This window comes from Coturnix japonica, chromosome W, assembly GCF_054131305.1.
Source record: "Coturnix japonica strain WE chromosome W, WE-NBRP24, whole genome shotgun sequence".
In the NCBI taxonomy this organism is placed as follows: Eukaryota; Metazoa; Chordata; class Aves; order Galliformes; family Phasianidae; genus Coturnix; species Coturnix japonica.
In genome coordinates, this window is record NC_140701.1 from 32053893 (window position 1) to 32074424 (window position 20532).

General features: G+C 39.5%; 1 protein-coding gene and 2 pseudogenes across 12 annotated transcripts in view; all 3 read right to left on the bottom strand.

Moving 5' to 3' along the window:
* Window positions 1–20532, bottom strand: part of LOC146754699 (nipped-B-like protein) — a 251490-nt gene that overhangs the window by 44759 nt on the left and 186199 nt on the right. For all 12 annotated transcript variants that reach the window (XR_014939007.1, XM_085527742.1, XM_085527738.1 and 9 more), the window contains 8 exons: window positions 11110–11341; window positions 9936–10087; window positions 9454–9534; window positions 8316–8416; window positions 5688–5826; window positions 5389–5471; window positions 4386–4518; window positions 3860–4003 (listed from right to left, as the gene is read on the bottom strand). Coding sequence is in view for 11 of the 12 variants with exons in the window: in XM_085527742.1 (XP_085383868.1) it covers window positions 3860–4003; window positions 4386–4518; window positions 5389–5471; window positions 5688–5826; window positions 8316–8416; window positions 9454–9534; window positions 9936–10087; window positions 11110–11341 (1065 nt within the window). In the remaining variant the exon portion in view is untranslated. The remainder of the gene's footprint in view (window positions 1–3859; window positions 4004–4385; window positions 4519–5388; window positions 5472–5687; window positions 5827–8315; window positions 8417–9453; window positions 9535–9935; window positions 10088–11109; window positions 11342–20532) is intronic.
* Window positions 859–3315, bottom strand: LOC146754701 (uncharacterized; annotated as a pseudogene).
* On the bottom strand, window positions 12297–19871 carry LOC146754702 (uncharacterized; annotated as a pseudogene).

Here is a 20532-nt window from a genome sequence, read left to right on the forward strand (position 1 = left end):
TCAGGCCATGGTAGTCTACTGTCAGCCTCCATTCTCCACTGGCTTTACGCACTGGCCATATGGGGCTGTTAAAAGGTGAGTGAGTTTTGCTGATCACTCCCTGATTCTCCAGCTGGCAAATCAAATCATAAATAGGGAGTAAGGAACCCCTGTTGGTGCTGTACTGCCATCAGTGCACTGTTTTTGTAGCAATCGGTACCTGCTGCTCTTTTACTCGTAGCAGCCCCACAACAGACGGGTCCTCTGACAAGCCAGGCAAAACAGACAGCTGCTTAATGTTGTCCATATCTACAGCAGCTATTCCAAAGGCCCATCGATACCCCTTAGGAACCTTGAAATGCCCCTTTCTGAGGTAATCAATACCAAGTATACACGGAGCCCCTGGGCCAGTCACAATAGGATGCTTCTGCCAGTCTTTACCAATGCGGCTTATTTCGGTTTCTAACACAGTCAATTCTTGAGAGCCCCCAGTCACTCCAGAAATATGGACTGATTCTGTCCCTTCATGACTCAAGGGCATTAGAGCGTACTGTGCACCGGTATCCACCAGTGCCTTATATTTCTGTGGTTCTGATGTGCCAGGCCATTGAATCCACACAGTCCAATAAACTCTTTTATCTCTCTCGCCGCCCTGTCTGAGGGCAGGGCCCCTCTATTCATTACCTGTGGGAACTGGAGCAGCTGTATTGGTGGTTGGTCTGTTTTGTATTTCTCTCACCCGTGCTCGTAGTACAAGAGTAGGCTGGTCATGCCACTTCCTCATTGACCTTACATGTGGGGAGTACTGTTCATCAACTTTAATAAGTTTGATCAGCTCCATCAGTAGACTTCCTTGATTGTTCTGATCTTAATTGAACATTTCTGATACTTGTACGGGTTTGTCACAATTAGTCGATGGAAACAGTTTCTTGTGCATTTCATCCAGTCGGTCTTCTACTCGTGAGATGGCAGAAATTGCGGCGCACATCGGGGGGAGCTGCTGTTCATAGTATTAAAGTGTCATAATCAGTTCGAAAACTAGGTGTCTTCTCTGTTGGTCCTCGTATCTTCCAAACGTTGTTACCAGTGTCTGTGCGTATCTTTCTGGTGCTGTACTTGTGAATTTCTGCCACATGCTAGGCTTGGTCCTCACTCTCTCAGGATCACAGCCTTGTTGTGGATCAGGGTCATACAACATTTCCACCACGGCCATTTCCCTCAGGTACTGGACACCTTTTTCAGTGGTATCCCACTTAATAATATGAGGATTCAAAGAATGCATGAACGTGTACCTTTCCCTCACGGCTGTTAACATCCGGTCCCAGAGGGTGGCAGCTCCATCCAAACATCTGCTAATCCCTCTGTCTATAGCTTGGTCTCTGGCAATGCTTCCTAGTTGGCGAGCTTCGTTACCATCTAGAGACAAGCTGTTGGCCCCGCTGCTCCAGCAGTGAATCACCCAAGCAAGGAAACCTTCGTTTTGATGCCGTGTAAACTCCTTTCTTGAGCCTTGGTTTTCAGTCAACTTCAGAGGTCGATGAACAGTAACAGAGATTTCCTCCTCATCACTCTCTTCTTCATGCCTCTTAGCTTTTCCTTTAGCCTTTCACAGTGCCGATCCAGACCCGGCACCTGGATCTTCTGCTGCCTCCTCCTCTGCTTTTCCTTCTTTTTGTTCTAGACGCAAGGAGACCTTTTTCCATTTCTTGCCTTCCACAGGGGCAACTGATATTGTTACTGGTGCCTCCTGTGACTGATCGTAGTTGATTTGGGGATTTAATTTTTGGCTTGAACCTCACATCGGAAACACTCTCTCTCCAGAACAGTATTACACAGAGCACAGTGAGCTTAAGCGAAACCCGAAATAAGGTTTACCTCCTTAGATCTCTGTAAGCTGCACCATCCCTGACTCAAATACTCAATTTCTCAGTGTCCCTCAGGTGTTCAAGAGTGAAATCCCATGACACAGTGGGTCCCCACACTTCTAAGATTTTTCCTAAACCTTTCCATATTTCCTGCCAGTCAGCATTCTCTGGTTTTGGAGGAGACTTCCTCATAGAACGAATGTATTGGAGTACATTCATTGATATTGATGTTGATAACATGAATATGAGTATGAACATGAGTATGAACACTGGTTTGGTTTTCGAAAATTGTGAGAGAAGAAAGCCTGGAAACTGGATTGAACATCGTGGTGTTTTTAAAGTTAGCTGCTGTGAAATTAGCAATTGTGAAATCATCCATTGTAAAATTAACTATTCCATCTGGGATGTAAGTTTCAAAATTCGCATCATACCACATTGCATAGAAGTACCAGGCAGGTGTCTCCATCAGTGCCCTTACTTGGCTGTATAATTCATATATTCCATAACAAGAAATCAAAAAATTAAGAAGCAGCTGATAAGTTCTGAAGAACATGATGGCTTTGAATCCCCTATGCAGTGCTCCTAAAATAAAGAGCAGACTCACAGCTGGCAGTAGCTGGCAGGTGCTCTAAAAGTCAGAGCTAGCTAGCTGTGCTTTGAGAGGGAAAGAAATTTCTTTGTTTTCTTTACTAAAGCAAGAGTTTACAGCTACCCCTGAATTTATATCTTTCATAATGTATGGATGGTACTGTCTACCATCATTGATGCTAAGCTTCTTGAACAACTGAAAAAATGCGTTTAGTGCTCAATTTCCCAAAGCAATTTCATTTTCTGCAGATGCCAATGCCTAGTTACTGCCCGATGGTGTTAAAAAAAATAATTAAAACAAACAAACAAAAAAAAAAGACAAAAAAACCAAAACAGGTCACCATTTGCATATGCATTATTCTGGAATTTCTTTCAATACCATTAGAACTTCTGGAGAGAAGAAAAAAGATACTTCACTTGTAAAATATTTCCCTATGAAGTCTGATGGAGAATTGTTAAAATCACTACCATATAACCTACTAGCACATAGAGGCAAAAATGGCTAGTGCTGCTCCAAAAGTAAAGTCTCCTATTTTATGATGTTGCCATTATGGCAGCAGAAGCTTAACCTTCCTGCCAATATCCTGTTCTATTTTGTTACTGTATGACAGATGGCAGCAGAGGGGCAGTCTGACAAAATGGCGTCTGTCATGGAAGTAGGTATGAAGCAAAAGTGTGTCACCAAATTCCTCCATGTGGTAAAATATGGCACCACTGACATTCATTGATACTTGCTGAATGACTATGGAGATCAAACAGTGGATGTGAGCACAGTGAACGGTGGGTGGTATATTCCAGCAGTGGCCTCAGCAATGTGGAATAAAGTCATGTTCTGGATGGCCATGCAGATTTGTACAAGCACAGCATGCAGGCTCTTGTTCATCGTTGGCAGAAATTCATAGCTAATAGTGTTGACTACATTGAAAAGTACTGTTTTGTAGTTGAGAATTTGTTCCAGTCAACAGTGTTGTGCTCTTTGTAGCTGTTGCACTTTTTATGGAAATAAATAGGAGGTATAATTTCAGAGCAACCTATGTATATACATATAAAATATAATTATATATATATATATATATACACACACACACATCTATTTTTAATTTTTCAAAATAGAATTCAACTGATGTTGTTACTCCATTATTACCTTTCCTACTGCCACAGTAAAAAAGTTTCTACCACTGTCATTAAATTCTTAATATGATTACTGGGGGTGTATTGCAAAAAAGACAATGGCAAACTAAAAAATGTAATATTTGTAAACTGAACATGTTTGATTCAAAAGTATGAACAATGAAAATTGATTCTCCACATGCCAGTTGTTTGTTTTTTTTAGTGGAGCTTTTGTTTTTAAGAACCTCTTTATGATTTTCAAATATTTGAATGGATACATCTCTATCCAACTCAATCCAGCTGGCATAGGATCTCACCTGTTTGAGGATTCTGGCTATAGAACCTTGATCCATTTTGCTAGTGACTGCATCTTTCCTCAGTCTTGCAGCTACAGTTCCAAGATAGTCAAGTGACGCAACTCTTAAAGCCATTTCTGTTGATTTGTTACTGAATTGATGAACCTAAGAAAAACAGAGCACATTTTTTATTTTTAATATATGTAATTAATTTAATGTGTATTTATGCAGCTGAGATTCATAAAATCATAGAATGGTTTAGGTTGGAAGAAGCCTCAAGGATCATCTACTTCCAACCTCCTTATCATAGGCAGGGTTGCCACCCAATAAATCAGGCAACCCAGGGCCCCACCCAACCTGGCCTTGAATGCTTCCAGTTGTTAATGATCTTCTGACCTAAATTTTATCAACTATACATTATAGAATAGGGATATTCACAACAAAATCCTTAAACGATGCATATGTTTATCAAAAATCAAAAAGTATTATTATAACAGCTGAAACTCAAATAAAGAAGTCTTCATAGTTAAAAACAAGAATACCTTACCAATAGCCTTCCTAATAAGCTAAGCAGCAATTCTGCAGCTGGCCATTCTGGTTTATTGACTGTGGAAAGAAGATCTTGAATGAAGTTCTCAAACAGTGGCCTATAATCTTCTTCCCCTTGTTTACTACCACACCTGTTTAGAAGAAAATGCATAATGGAAGCAAATTTAGGAGCCACTTAAAGCTTTTCCTCTGATGTTAATAAATAAATAAATAGTATGTTTATCCAGAAAAAAAAAAAAAAAGAGGATAGACAAGGTAGGTAAAATTCTGAACCTCAAAGTTGGAGTGGTGTATTCAGTAGGTATTGAGCGTAGGCTCTATGCCTGGACTTACTTATTTCAGAGTGATAAGACATCTCAGTTATATTCTTCAAGATCCAAATCAGAATGTAAAATTCAAAAGAACATATCTGATAGAGTTTCACTTATATATGACATTCCTACCTTCTTTAATGATACCAGAAGCACAGAAAGATGACTAGCTCTCTAAACAGTCTCTCAGCTTAAGAGTAGAAATTAACATGATAAAAACTGCAGGACTTTTTCTAAAAATTCTTAGTTTGATTATTTAAGTATATTTTATTTTTTTCTCCTATCCAGCTACTGACATTCCTAACTTTAGCTAAATGAAAGTGATTTTAGGTTCTCTTTAGTCATCCTTTTGACTCAATGACCACTCAAATATTTATTCACCCTTCTCTTTCATGCTTCAGATGAATAACACCTGATAAAATAATCCTAGATAAACTATCAGACAGATTCTTAAATGTATGAAGTACACTCTGTAAAACTTTTGTGCCATAGTTTTGTCCAGAGGGAAAAAAAACAAAAACTACTGTCTCTTTCTCTCTCTTTCGCAGTGATCTAATAAAATATATTGTTAAAAGTAACTTTACTAGTAGGTATTTAGCATTGTGAAGTAATTAGTTATTGTCTCAAGGTATGGTATATTTCATTCAGATCTGGCTTCATTGATACACTAAAGAATGTAAAAGTACTTACTTCTTAAGGAAAATAGAAAGGAAGTTTTGTGCTGTTCTCATGGCTGTTTCATATGAATTAGTAATAAGCACATCTTGATCCACCTAAAGATAAGATTTATTAGTCTAATATTTTAGCATACACAGAAATATGATTTCCAGATCAGCATTTCTCATGCATCAAATAATTATGGCAAAGTTAAGTCATCTGCTTACTAGAGCACCATCATAAGGCATTATACCCACAAGCACACAGGCATTCCTGTACAAAAAATTAAAATATTATGGGTATTTAACAAACAAACAAAAAATTTTCCTTACTTTTTTATTCGATTCCTCCTCTGAATTAGAATCTTTTTCTGCTGATGGTAAGTGCACAACACACTGAATAAGCTGCAGAACTAGTGCCGTTACCATCTGAATATACATAGGCTCTCCATCAGTGTCACTACTATTTAACCTGTTAACGTGAAAAGGATAGTGTTAACATTAAAATAAAACAATTATTTTTGGTCTTAAATAATTTTAAGATTTATAAAAATTTTTACCACAGCTAGATATCTGTTCTAGATGTTTATTTAGTCATTTGCTCCTCTCTCATGAAGTGAAAGATTGAGTCTAACAAAAACAATATTATTCTTGGTAGGAGAGATGAACTGAAACAGCCCACAGATGATTATCAGAATATTTGTGAATCTCAGCAGCTGAAAATCTACAGAACATCTTCTTGTATCAAATTTTCTTTAACCTGTCCTCTTCATGACTGTAGACATAGAAATGTCCTTTAACATAAAAAAGGTAGAATTCTATAGATAAATAGTGTAATCACTACAAACATGAGATGGTGACTTCCTTTTGGCAAAGTTCCTAATTCAAAGAGAGTATCTAACAATTAAGGTCCTATGCCTACCACATTCCTATTTGCTAGATGTTTTTGATGTCTATAATTAAAACAACATGAAATACTAAGCATAAGCAATCATGTTAATATTACAGTCACTAAATTTTACTTAAAAGTTTCAGTGCATTTGTTTTACTGTGTATTTCCAGTTTATCCACCCTGGACTGGTTAACCTATTTCATTGACAATTTGTCTATCTCTAGGGGAAAGCTGTATACAAGCAAGGAATGAAATGAATGCCAACAACAATGATAAATGTTTTAGAATCACCTAATGTGTGGAATCCCAATTTTAACTGAAATCAGGTCAGATTATCTCCCAGACTCAACCTGAACCCATTACTTAAAAGATGCTCTGAAATCCAGCTGAAACATTTAAAACATGAAGTGAGCTGAGCAGTTCCTAAAAAAAATGCATTCAAAGAAGTATTAGCTTAGTTTTCATTCTCGGAAAGAATGCTCTGAAAATATCTTCAAAGAAATCCACCCTGATTTGTCCTATTAAGTTTGAGAAATGAATTACCTAACTCCAAATAAACAGAATAAACAATTTTCCAACAAAAATCCCTTTGAATGACCACTAGCATTATACTCAATTTACATCCCTAGTGAGAAGTCTAACAAGACTAAATATTGCAATTATTTTTGTAACCAAGTACAATGACATAATAAACAGTGACTATTATAAGATAAATCTGGTCACAAATGGTGTTACCCAGGTGTCGGTGCTGGGGCCTGTCCTCTTTAATATCTTTATTGATGACCTGGATGAGGGCATTGAGTGCACCCTCAGTAAGTTTGCAGATGACACCAAGTTGGCTGAAGTGTGGATCTGCCTGGGGGTAGCGAGGCCCTACAGAGGGATCTGGACAGGCTGGAGAGCTGGTCTGAAGCCAGTGGGATGAGGTTCAACAAGACCAAGTGTCAGGGCCTGCACTTTGGCCACAACAACCCCAGGCAGTGCTAAAGGCTTGGGGCAGAGTGGCTGGAAGACTGTGTGAAGGAAATGGACCTGGGGGTATTGATTGATGCTTGGCTGAACAGTGTGCCCCGGTGGCGCAAGTGGTAGGAATGCCGCGTTGCAACACCAGAGGCCCTGGGTTCGAATCCCCCCTGTGGCACAAGTGTTAGAAGTGCCGCTCTGCTACACAGGAGGCTTGAATTCCGGGGGTTGGACTCGATGATCTCTAAGGTCCCTTCCAACCCGTACGATACTATGAGACTATGATGATATGATACTATGATGAGTCAGCAGTGTGCCTAGGTGGCCAAGAAGGCCAATGGCATTCTGGCTTGCATCAGAAACAGTGTTGACAGCAGGAACACGAAGTGATTTTCCCCCTGTACTGAGCAATGGTGAGGCTGCACCTTGAGTACTGTGTTTAGTGTTGGGCTCCTCGCTGCAAGAAAGACATTGAGGCCCTGGAGCGTGTTAAAAGAAGGGCAACAAAGCTGGTGAGGGGTCTGCAGCACAGGTCTTATGAGGAGCAGCTGAAGGAGCTGGGATTTTTCAGTCTGGAAAAGAAGAGGCTCAGGGGAGACCTTATTGCTGTCTACAACTACCTGAAGGGAGGTTGTAGTGAGCTGGGAGTCAGCCTCTTCTCTGGTGCAACTGGTGATAGGACTAGAGGGAATAGCTTCTAGCTGCACCAGGGGAGATTCAGGCTGGACGTTAGGAAACAGTACTTCTCTGAATGAGTGGTCAGACACTGGAATGGACTGCCCAGGGAGGTGGTGGAGTCAGTGACCCTGAAGGTGTTCAAAGTTGTGTTGAGGGACATGGTTTAGTGAGAACTATTGTGATCGGTAGATGGTTGGACTGGGTGATCCTCTGGGTCTTTTCCAACCTTGGTGATTCTATGATTCTATGAAATTTGTAAGGAAATTCTGCTCTCACTGTAGAAATTTTGAAATATCAACATCTAAAAAACTGCAGTTTTTGAAGTTGTAATTTTTCTTAAGAAATTTTAATACTGAAATCTAAAATCCCAAATGTACAAAACTGTAAATTTTTCCATCTACAAGATAGTAATCTATGTCCAAAATTACCTGAAGTTTCTTAAACTCCTTTTGCTAGTTGGTAGTCTTGCAAGGGAAGTGAAGATTTCTTCCAGTATTAGCTGCCTATGTTTTTCATACCTGGAGAAGACCTATTTAACAGTCATATGATTGTTAAAAATTTGTTACATAAAATATTGATAAATTTATTGTTAAAATGATATATAGTACTATGCACTTCACGTGGCACTAAACAAATACCTTGGTTTTAATTCATTATTTTGTTTTTATTTCAAAGCATTTCTTTATAAAATACATTATGAAATTCAAATATTTTAAAAATCTTTAACAACACAAATGTGTAATAGCTCTTAAAAATACTGTATAATTTAGCGTTTTCTCTTAATGGTAGAAATAAACTGTATAAGAAAGTCAAATAGCAAAATGTCATGCTGTCTGACTCCAGTATATATAGCAAAACCCTATGCTAGCATAAATCAACTAACACGAACAAATACACAATGTTAGAACATAAGTGATAAATTAATTTAACTTCATATCTTAGTCTTCAATATTTGCCAGACATGCAATGTTCTTTCAATTTATGTGGTCAAAGTTGTAGAGTTTGCTTTTTGTTCAGGCAGAATTCCTTTTATAAGTATTGGAGCGTATCATTCTTAAAAAGACAGAAAACTTCCACTTGAACTAACACATACGTTGCACTGAATTTTTCCTGAAATAATATTTTATTTTCCCCATTATTTTTTCTTCCAAGGAGAAAAACTTATTCTATTACAAAAGTACTTTGATGTTCTATAGCTCATTCCATTGCATGTATTCAAACCTTAAAGGAAATTAGGAAAATCATATTGCTAGGATTTCTTACACAGCAAAGGACAGGTAAGAGAAAGGGGTTTGTGTTTACACTGTAAACCACATAACAATAATTCAGGAAGTTCCTTGTTCAAGTAGGCTAATTCTTCCTATAGAAAAAGAAAACTCAACAGGAAATAGGAGCAACTCAAGCAGATTTAATACTGTTCTTAGATTATGATACCAAACTGTAAAAACATTAAATGAAATCAGTTCTAAGCTCCAATTGTCTACCTTAAAAATACAGCCTATATAAATGTTCTAAAAACTCTCAGATGCACAGGAACATGAAATCACAAATTTAAAAATTACTTACTGCAGTCACTAATTTGATGGCACATAACTGTAGTTCACTAACATTTTCTACAAAGAATGGTGTTATTCCCATAGATGATACCTATGAATGGAAAAAAACTATTCTAAGGATATCTGACAAACTGATATTCATGCAATTTTACAAGCAGGTTATTGATTAAATGGATAAGTTATTCAATAATACGTTACTTCATGTTATTTGCAAATTGAATACAATCAGGTTAAACTTTTCTTAAATGTACAATAAAAGCCACTAAAGATTTGAACATGAAATGTTATCTTCCTGTTCTCTTCTGCAGGAAAGCACACATACTACACTACAGACTAGTCAGTCTAATTTTAGCTATTAAAAAGTTTGTACTGATTTCATATTTTATGTTATTGACATAATCACACCTTACAGTCTCTTTGGGAAAAGAAAGAAAGAAACAAAAAAACCCACAACACTCTCAGACAGGAGTTTGATATTCTGATAAAAAATACCTGAAGAATAGTTGTATCAGTAAGAAGCTGTATCTCTAACAACTCTGACAAACTGCTGACAATGTCACAAACTTTGTTATACAACATCACTATAACTCTTTGTTTGTGGGTGGAACACTTGGCACGTTTTGCTTTTGAACTCAAAACACCACCTAGAAAATAAAAAATATTTTCATTAATTTTTTCAGTGTTTCAGTTGCACCACATACTAGAAAGATGATTGCTTTCTCAAAAATGTCCCACAAACAGTTCTATATGCAGCTTTTACAGGGAAAAAAAAAGTATTTAGTAGTATCAGCTTAAAAGCAAGAATTTTACGACATTAATTTTTCATAATTCTTCTGAAATCTGAATCCAAGATTTTTTAAACAGTTATGAAGTTGGACACTCACATCTGAAGATATCACAGGATACCAGAATCATAGGGGTTGGAAGGGACCTCAAGATAATCAAGTCCAACTTCCCTGCTGAAACAGGTACCCTACAATAGGTTGCACAGGTAGGCATCCAGAAGGGTCTTGAATACCTCCATAGAAGGCGACTCTGAGCAACCTGTTCCACTGCTCTGTCACCCTTACCATAAAGAAGTTCTTCTACATGTTAGTATGGAACTTCCTATGTTCAAGTTTTAGGCCATTACTCCTTGTCTTAACACCATACAGCACCAAGAAGTTTGGTCTCATCCATTTGCATCCCACCTCCCTTTAAATATTTGTACACATTTATCAGATCCCTGATGTATGTATATGACCACAGAACACTAAATGCAAAATAATTTTCACCAATAAAAGTCATTATACAAACAGACTATGACTATCAAATGGCTTATTTATACACATAATAGCTGTACACAGAAGACAAACTTCAGACAAACTTCTAAATACTTTAGTCTAAATGATTATATTGACACTACATTCATTTCAGTATACCTAAACATTAAAAGTATTAAGTTATTCAGAGGACACATTTGTTATCTTACTCTACATTTCATCATTCTCAATATAGCAAAAAGCATTAATTGAGATACTGTATTTGATACGAAAGAACTATCAGCATAATAGTTGCATATAAAAATCTTCAGGGAAGTCATATCAGTTGCATCATCATACAATATAACAAAATAACAATTTTAGAAGGGGAAACAATGTAAAAAAAATGTTTAAATAATACTAACCGCCATGAGGATCCACTCTATATACAGGGTCATACTGAGGATAGAGAGTGTTCTGCAAATGAAATTTTGTGTACTGAATAATTCTTTCAATTACATCCTCAATATATACAGCTTTAGGCATATTTGGTGATGTCATAATATTGATAGCAGTAAGACAAGCATCAGCAGATTTTGTCACTCTCTCCATAATAAGATCTCTCCATAATCTCTCTTCATCTTCAGTGTCATTGTTCTGTAACAGGCAAGAAAAATGGGACAGTGTAAACAAAAAGACACATTTTTATCCGAACCAAGTATGATATAATGACATTATAGTAAACTCGCATACAAGCACATTCCTTTATGCTACAAGAATAGTTTTATTGATTTATTGTCTTACTAGCAACATTTGCAGAATGTCTAGCTAAGACATGTCTACCTATGTCACGGGTTCCCTAGATCTACCTGTGCCCGTGACAGGGGACAGCCACCCCGTAGGGCGCCCGACCCAAAAGGGAAGAGAAAAGGGGAATGGGAGAAGAGAACAGCGATGGCAATCTAAGGAGGAAAACTTATTTTACTAAATATGATATCGGAATACAAGATAACACAATATAATACAATATGATTGAGGCTAATAAATGGAACAAAATAAAGAGAGAATGTCCCCGAAAACCAAGAGGCCTACTGTGAACTCTAGGAGAAATGACTGCAACGCTTCCCAAGTGTCCAAGAGAGAAAGCTCCAGCCAGAGAACGAGATTATATATATGTCCTCCCAACATGACTTATCTCTGACAGTGAAGTCCTCTGGGATATGTAGTTTTCTTCTAAGAGCTGAGTATTCGGTACGTTGTTATTGCACGGAACTGGAGTATGAACTTTTTAATGATTCATACTGCACATGATGTTATGATGTGGAATATTGACAGCAACATTACAAAACCATGACATTCCACCCCTTATTCTACATTATTACATCATGTTTAATATACATACATATATACACGTATATAAAACTATGATATATGATATACTAAATAGTACAATTAAATGTAATGTAATTAAACGTATAACTATAATAACTAAAATGCACTACACGTGTAAATATATACATATATACATAGAATTACAGACTGCACTCCCCCAACATCAAACTCCCTTGTGGTACACAATGAACATCCCCATCCTTCTGCATCACCCACCAAGTGCACCCAGGTCCCCGGGCAAAAACAGTTTGATGGAGAGGTTTACCCTTTCCAGAGGCTGGAAGGACCCAAACAGCTTTTTCCAACATGTTCTTTACATGTACAACAAGGACGTTATCTCACTCTACAGTACGTAGGGGGCTGGATTGGCTAGGACCATCACGATTGACAGATCCTCTGGTATTGACTAACCAAGTGGCTTCTGCCAGATGCTTTTCCCAGTGCTTAAATGTTCCACCACCCATTGCTTTCAACATAGTTTTCAAGAACCCATTGTATCATTCATTTTTACCAGAAGCTGGTGCATGGTAGGGGATATGATAAATCCACTCAATGCCATGATCTTTGGCCCAAGTATTTATAAGGAAATTTTTGAAATGTGTCCCATTATCTGATTCTATTATTTCTGGAGTGCCATGCCGCCACAGGACTTGTTTCTCAAGACCCAATATGGTGTTTAAAGCAGTAGCATGGGGTACTGCATATGTTTCAAGCCACTGTGGTAAGCACATAAAACCACTGCAAGATCGTGGCAAGGTGATATAATCAACCTGCCATGCCTCCCCATATTTATACTTTTGCCATCGCCCTTCTCCCCAGAGAGGTTTCATCCTCTTGGCTTGTTTAATTATGGCACATGTTTCACAGTCATGAATAATCTGCGCAATAGTGTCCATAGAATCTGGCCCACTTATATGTTGCATCTCTTCCTTGATGGCCTGAGGTCTCATGGGCCCATCGAGCTAGAAATAATTCACCCGTGTTCTGCCAGTCCATGTCTATTTGAGTCACCTCAGTTCTGGCAGCATTATCTACCTGATGGTTGTTTTGTTGTTCTTCAGTAGCCTGACACTTGGGCACGTGTGCATCCACGTGACGCTCCTTTACAACCATATCTTTTGCTCGGGCAGCAATGTCTTTCCACAGTTCAGCAGCCCAAACAGGTTTACCCCTCCGTTGCCAGTTATTTTGTTCCCACTGCTGTAACCACCCCCATAAGGCATTTGCCACCATCCATGAGTCAGTATAAAGCATTGGCCACCTCTCCCGTTCAGCAACATAGAAGGTCAGCTGGACAGCCTTTACCTCTGCAAACTGACTTGATTCTCCTTTACCTTCAGTGGACTCTGCAACCTGTCGTGTGGGGCACTACACAACAGCTTTCCATTTGCGATGCTTCCCCACAATACGACATGATCCATCAGTGAACATGGCACATTTCTTTTCATTTTCTGGTAGTTCATTGTATGGTGGGGCCTCTTTAGCACATGACACCTCTTCTGCTGGTGATGTTCCAAAATTTTTACTTTCAGGCCAGTCCATGATCACCTCTAAAATTCCTGGACAACTGAGTTTTCCCATCCGCGCTCGTTGTGTAATCAGCGCAATCCACTTGCTCTAGGTGGCATCAGTAGTATGATAGGTGGAGGGAACCTCTCCCTTGAATATCCAGTTCAGTACTGGCAGTCGAGGTGCCAGATGAAGCTGCGTTTCAGTACCAACTACTTCGGAATCAGCCTGAACACCCTCCTGCGCGGCTAAGATCTCCTTCTCAGTTGGAGTGTAGCACTCTTCAGACCCCTTGTACGCTTGACTCCAAAATCCCCGGTGTCGGCCTCAGGTCTCTCCTGAGGCTCTTTGCCACAAACTCCAAGTGGTATCTTTCTCTCCAGCAGTAGTGTAGAGGATGTTCTTTACATCCTGTCCCGTCCGTACTGGCCCCAGGGCCACAGCACGGGCTATCTCCTGTTTAATCTGTTCAAAAGCCTGCTGCTGCTCAGGGCCCCGTGCAAAATCATTCTTCTTCCGCGTCACCTGATAAAGGGGGATTACAATGAGGCTGTAGTTTGGAACGTGCATCCTCCAAAAGCCCACTATGCCCAGGAAAGACTGTGTCTCTTTCTTGCTAGTAGGTGGAGACATGGCAATGATTTTGTCAATCACTTCTGTTGGGATGTGACAATGTCCATCCTGCCACTTCATACTGAGGAATCGAATTTCCTGGGCAGGTCCTTTTACTTTGCTTCGCTTAATAGCAAAACCGGCTTGTAGAAGAATTTGGATAATTTGCTCTCCTTTCATGAAAACTTTTTCTGCTGTATCGCATCACAGAACAATGTCATCAATGTACTGCAGGTGCTCAGGAGATTCACCATGTTCCAGTACAGTTTGGACCAACCCATGGCAAATGGTTGGGCTGTGTTTCCCCCCCTGGGGCAAATGGTTCCAAGTATACTGAATGCCCCTCCAGGTGAAGGCAAACTGTGGCCTAAGTTCTGCGGCCAAAGGAATAGAGAAGAAGGCGTTAGCAATATCACTGGTGGCATACCATTTGGCTGCTTTTGACTCCAGCTCGTACTGGAGTTCTAACATGTCCGGCACAGCAGCACTCAGTGGGGGTGTGACTTCATTCAGGCCATGGTAGTCTACTGTCAGCCTCCATTCTCCACTGGCTTTACGCACTGGCCATATGGGGCTGTTAAAAGGTGAGTGAGTTTTGCTGATCACTCCCTGATTCTCCAGCTGGCAAATCAAATCATAAATAGGGAGTAAGGAACCCCTGTTGGTGCTGTACTGCCATCAGTGCACTGTTTTTGTAGCAATCGGTACCTGCTGCTCTTTTACTCGTAGCAGCCCCACAACAGACGGGTCCTCTGACAAGCCAGGCAAAACAGACAGCTGCTTAATGTTGTCCATATCTACAGCAGCTATTCCAAAGGCCCATCGATACCCCTTAGGAACCTTGAAATGCCCCTTTCTGAGGTAATCAATACCAAGTATACACGGAGCCCCTGGGCCAGTCACAATAGGATGCTTCTGCCAGTCTTTACCAATGCGGCTTATTTCGGTTTCTAACACAGTCAATTCTTGAGAGCCCCCAGTCACTCCAGAAATATGGACTGATTCTGTCCCTTCATGACTCAAGGGCATTAGAGCGTACTGTGCACCGGTATCCACCAGTGCCTTATATTTCTGTGGTTCTGATGTGCCAGGCCATTGAATCCACACAGTCCAATAAACTCTTTTATCTCTCTCGCCGCCCTGTCTGAGGGCAGGGCCCCTCTATTCATTACCTGTGGGAACTGGAGCAGCTGTATTGGTGGTTGGTCTGTTTTGTATTTCTCTCACCCGTGCTCGTAGTACAAGAGTAGGCTGGTCATGCCACTTCCTCATTGACCTTACATGTGGGGAGTACTGTTCATCAACTTTAATAAGTTTGATCAGCTCCATCAGTAGACTTCCTTGATTGTTCTGATCTTAATTGAACATTTCTGATACTTGTACGGGTTTGTCACAATTAGTCGATGGAAACAGTTTCTTGTGCATTTCATCCAGTCGGTCTTCTACTCGTGAGATGGCAGAAATTGCGGCGCACATCGGGGGGAGCTGCTGTTCATAGTATTAAAGTGTCATAATCAGTTCGAAAACTAGGTGTCTTCTCTGTTGGTCCTCGTATCTTCCAAACGTTGTTACCAGTGTCTGTGCGTATCTTTCTGGTGCTGTACTTGTGAATTTCTGCCACATGCTAGGCTTGGTCCTCACTCTCTCAGGATCACAGCCTTGTTGTGGATCAGGGTCATACAACATTTCCACCACGGCCATTTCCCTCAGGTACTGGACACCTTTTTCAGTGGTATCCCACTTAATAATATGAGGATTCAAAGAATGCATGAACGTGTACCTTTCCCTCACGGCTGTTAACATCCGGTCCCAGAGGGTGGCAGCTCCATCCAAACATCTGCTAATCCCTCTGTCTATAGCTTGGTCTCTGGCAATGCTTCCTAGTTGGCGAGCTTCGTTACCATCTAGAGACAAGCTGTTGGCCCCGCTGCTCCAGCAGTGAATCACCCAAGCAAGGAAACCTTCGTTTTGATGCCGTGTAAACTCCTTTCTTGAGCCTTGGTTTTCAGTCAACTTCAGAGGTCGATGAACAGTAACAGAGATTTCCTCCTCATCACTCTCTTCTTCATGCCTCTTAGCTTTTCCTTTAGCCTTTCACAGTGCCGATCCAGACCCGGCACCTGGATCTTCTGCTGCCTCCTCCTCTGCTTTTCCTTCTTTTTGTTCTAGACGCAAGGAGACCTTTTTCCATTTCTTGCCTTCCACAGGGGCAACTGATATTGTTACTGGTGCCTCCTGTGACTGATCGTAGTTGATTTGGGGATTTAATTTTTGGCTTGAACCTCACATCGGAAACACTCTCTCTCCAGAACAGTATTACACAGAGCACAGTGAGCTTAAGCGAAACCCGAAATAAGGTTTACCTCCTTAGATCTCTGTAAGCTGCACCATCCCTGACTCAAATACTCAATTTCTCAGTGTCCCTCAGGTGTTCAAGAGTGAAATCCCATGACACAGTGGGTCCCCACACTTCTAAGATTTTTCCTAAACCTTTCCATATTTCCTGCCAGTCAGCATTCTCTGGTTTTGGAGGAGACTTCCTCATAGAACGAATGTATTGGAGTACATTCAGGGAGACTGATAACATGAACATTAACTCTATTTTCAAAAAGTGTGTGGCAATCTGAGAAGATAGCCTGTACACTGGATTGAACAACGTGGTGTTTGTAAAATTGGCTTTTCCATCTGGGATGCAAGTGTTTGTAAAATTAGCGATTCCATTTGGATGCAAGTGTTTGTAAAAGTAGCCATTCCATCTGGCATGTAAGTGCCAAAATTCAAATTATAACACATCGCATATAAGTACCAGGCAGGTGTCTCCATCAGTGCCCTTATTTGATTATATATGAACAGAATTCCACAACAAGAAAGCATGACGTTAATAATCAGCCAATACGTTGAGAAGATCATAACTGCTTTCAGTCCCTTAAACCAAGCAGCTGGAATGAAGAGTGGATTCATAGCTGGTAGTAGATGGCAGGAGCTGTAAAAGTCAGAGCTAGCTAGCTGTGTTCTGAGAGAGAAATCCCTTTTTTTTTTTTACTAAAGCAAGATAGCAATGCTCAGAGTTTACAGCTACCCCTGTATGTTGACAGTTCGCCTGGACTTTTAAGGTCACGTTCTCAGTGAGCAGCTACGAAAAGATAACACTCCCCTAACGAATCTAATGAAGCTCTCTGAGAGCAAAGAGAGATTCGTTCTAAATGCGAAAAAACAGCAGCTTTTGCCCGCATTCTGCACCAAAATCTGTCACAGGTTACCTAGATTTATCTGTGCCCGTGTCAGGGGGCAGCCGCCCCGTAGGGCCCCCAGCCCGAAAGGGAAGGGAAAAGGGGAATGGGAGAAGAGAACAGCAGTGGCAGTCTAAGAAGGAAAACTTATTTTACTAAATATGATATTGGAGTACAAGATAACACAATATAATACAATATGATTGAGGCTAAGAAAACAAAGAAAACAGAGAGAGAGAGTCCCCAAAAACCGAGAGGCCTACTGTGAACTCTAGGCGACACAGATGCAACGCTTCCCACTCTCTGAGAGTCCAAGAGAGAGAGCTCCAGCGTGGGAGTGAGATTATATGTATGTCCTCCTAACATGACTTATCTCTGACCGCGAAGTCCTCTGGGATATGTAGATTTCTTCTGAGAGATGAGTATTCGGGACGTTGTTATTCCAAGGAACTGGAGTATGAACTTTTTAATGATCCATACTGCACATGATGTTATGATGTGGAATATTGACAGCAACATTACAAAACCATGACAGAAACAAGAAGAGTTTTATTGATTTACTAATTGTTTTACTAGCAACATTTGCAGTATGTCTCCCTAAGCTGCAAGTCTTTTATTTCTCACTTTATTGTTCTGGTAAAACATAAAGAAGCTTTCTATGAAGGTTAACTGCTACATTCTGCTATATTGAGGTTCAACAAGACTAAGTGACAGGTCCTGCACTTTGGCCACATGAACTCCATACAACGCTAGAGGATTGGGACAGAGTGGCTGGAAGACTGCGTAGAGGAAACAGATCTGGGAGTATTGGTCAGTGATCAGCTGAACATGAGCCAGCAGTGAGCCCAGGTGGCCAAGAAAGCCAATGGCATCCTGGCTTGTATCTGAAGTAGTGCTGCCAGCAGGAACAGGGAAGTAACTGTCCTTCTGTACTCAGCACTCTTACTCTGTAAGAGTGGTCAGGCAATGGAATAGGCTGCCCAGGGTTGTGGTGGAGTTATCAACCCCGGAGGTGTTCAAGGAATGTTTGGATGTTGCATTGAGGGACATGGTTAAGTGAGAATTATTGGTGATAGGTGGACAGTTGGGCTGGATGATCTTGTAGGTCTTTTCCAACTTTGGTGATTCTATGATTCTCTACTTAAAACTGATGTACCTTAAGAAAAACTGAACTCATTCATCTATGCACACAATTGGCTGCTTTGACGAGTCTACTTTTCACCACTAGAGGGAATTCTCACACAATAAGACTGTTACAAGTCACATGAAATTCATGAGAATAACTCCTCCACAGCTAACTCATCTACTATCAATGGGTTAAAACTGTCTTATAAAATACATCCATTTAGTTTTAGCATGCGGTACAGAATTTGTTCTTCTATGTTTGAACAAGTTATAAAAGCAAACTGGAGTAATTATGAACATCCAGCATTATTGAAATATTGTTTATAATATTACCAATAGCAAAACCAGGGAGAATTTCCAATAACGTTTCCGATACAAGATATAGCCATACTCAATGACTGCAAAGTTGGCGAAACACTAATGTCTAACTATCAACTTTTTTTCCTTTAGGGTAAGACAATCTAAAAGTATTGCAGCGCATTACAAATACAATTTTCGTGGTTTTATGATTTTTGTTATCAATATTCCACATCATAACATCATGTAGTGCACTGGGAGTTAAACAGTTAATGCTGAAGTTCTCTGGACTGTAGATACTTCCAGAGTACCTTTTACAGAAGAGAACTACATCTCCCAGGAGATGACTTCACTGTTCTGTTTTTCATTCAAAAGAAAAGATAAAACTGCTCATGAGTCACAAGATTGCCCCTTTTTTTACTACTCATCTCTGTGGTGTATGCTCCCTAGCTGTCTTACCTTCAGCATTAGAGTAAGACACTCTCTTTCCATTTTATTTGATTTACTAGCTTTAATTCCAATTATATTATGTTATCTTGCATTTTGCTATCATATTTAGTAAATTAGTTTTCTCCCTTAGTTTGCTGATACAAATTTGTTTTTAGGCCCATCTCCCTACCCTTTCCCTACCCCCTTCCCCCTATCTCAGGGCATAGGTCCATGGGTTCTTCTGCCCCATTTAGTCATGGAACTGGGGTGGAACTGTTGACAATGGTATATATATATTTAAAATTAAAATAATAATAATTAAAAATAATAATAATCTATAAACACCTGCAAATTCCTGTAAATCTTTTGCATGGAATAATTAAGTCATATGTTCCTTGCACAAAGGAGGCATAAAAAACCCCACAAGCAAGTAGTTTTAAATCCTAATTTCTTGCTCATTAATTTAGTGAATAAAATCTATCTGCAAGTGCATTTTTCCTTTTAATAATATTCTGACATGACAGTAGGAGTATCTTCACTGCACTGTAAAATACCATAAGATTACTGCTTAGTACCTTGGCGTCCAGCCTCATGGCTTTCCTAGGCTGCATCAAGTGAAGAAGAATTGCCTTTGACCTCATATAAAATAAATAATATTTTATATTTGCTACCCCTATTACAACTATAAAGCCAAGCTTAAACAAGAATGTTTTGGAATTAGAAATAATTTTGAAATATATATTCATTCTAACGTATTGAACTATATACCTTTTTTTCCTTATACTTTACTATTACATTTTAGTTTTTATCATAAAACAAAGTGGCCACTAAATACACAATTCAGCAAATGCTCAAATTCTCAAAAAGTGAATAAATGTAGTTCTAACGTGCATCCTCTGTAAACTCGACTTCAGCATGGTTGGATTAGCAAACTGATACATGCTTGTATAGGCAATTATTATGCCTCCAAGTGGTCAGAATAGCAGAAACACTAAGCAAATACATATCACCCGAGCTTATTAAAAACATATTGTAAATTATTTTATACTTTTTGTGAGCTTTTTGAAACGCTGAAAATTACAAAATTTGTCAGCACTGCACAACCATTCTGGATATTTCTTCCACAGAAATTTAACTTATTAATTATTTTACAAAATAATCCAAGCCATCTGTCATACATATATAAAATCGAATTCCTTCTGCACACACAGAGTGTTTATAATTACCAGTAAATGTGACTCTGGTGAAAAAAAT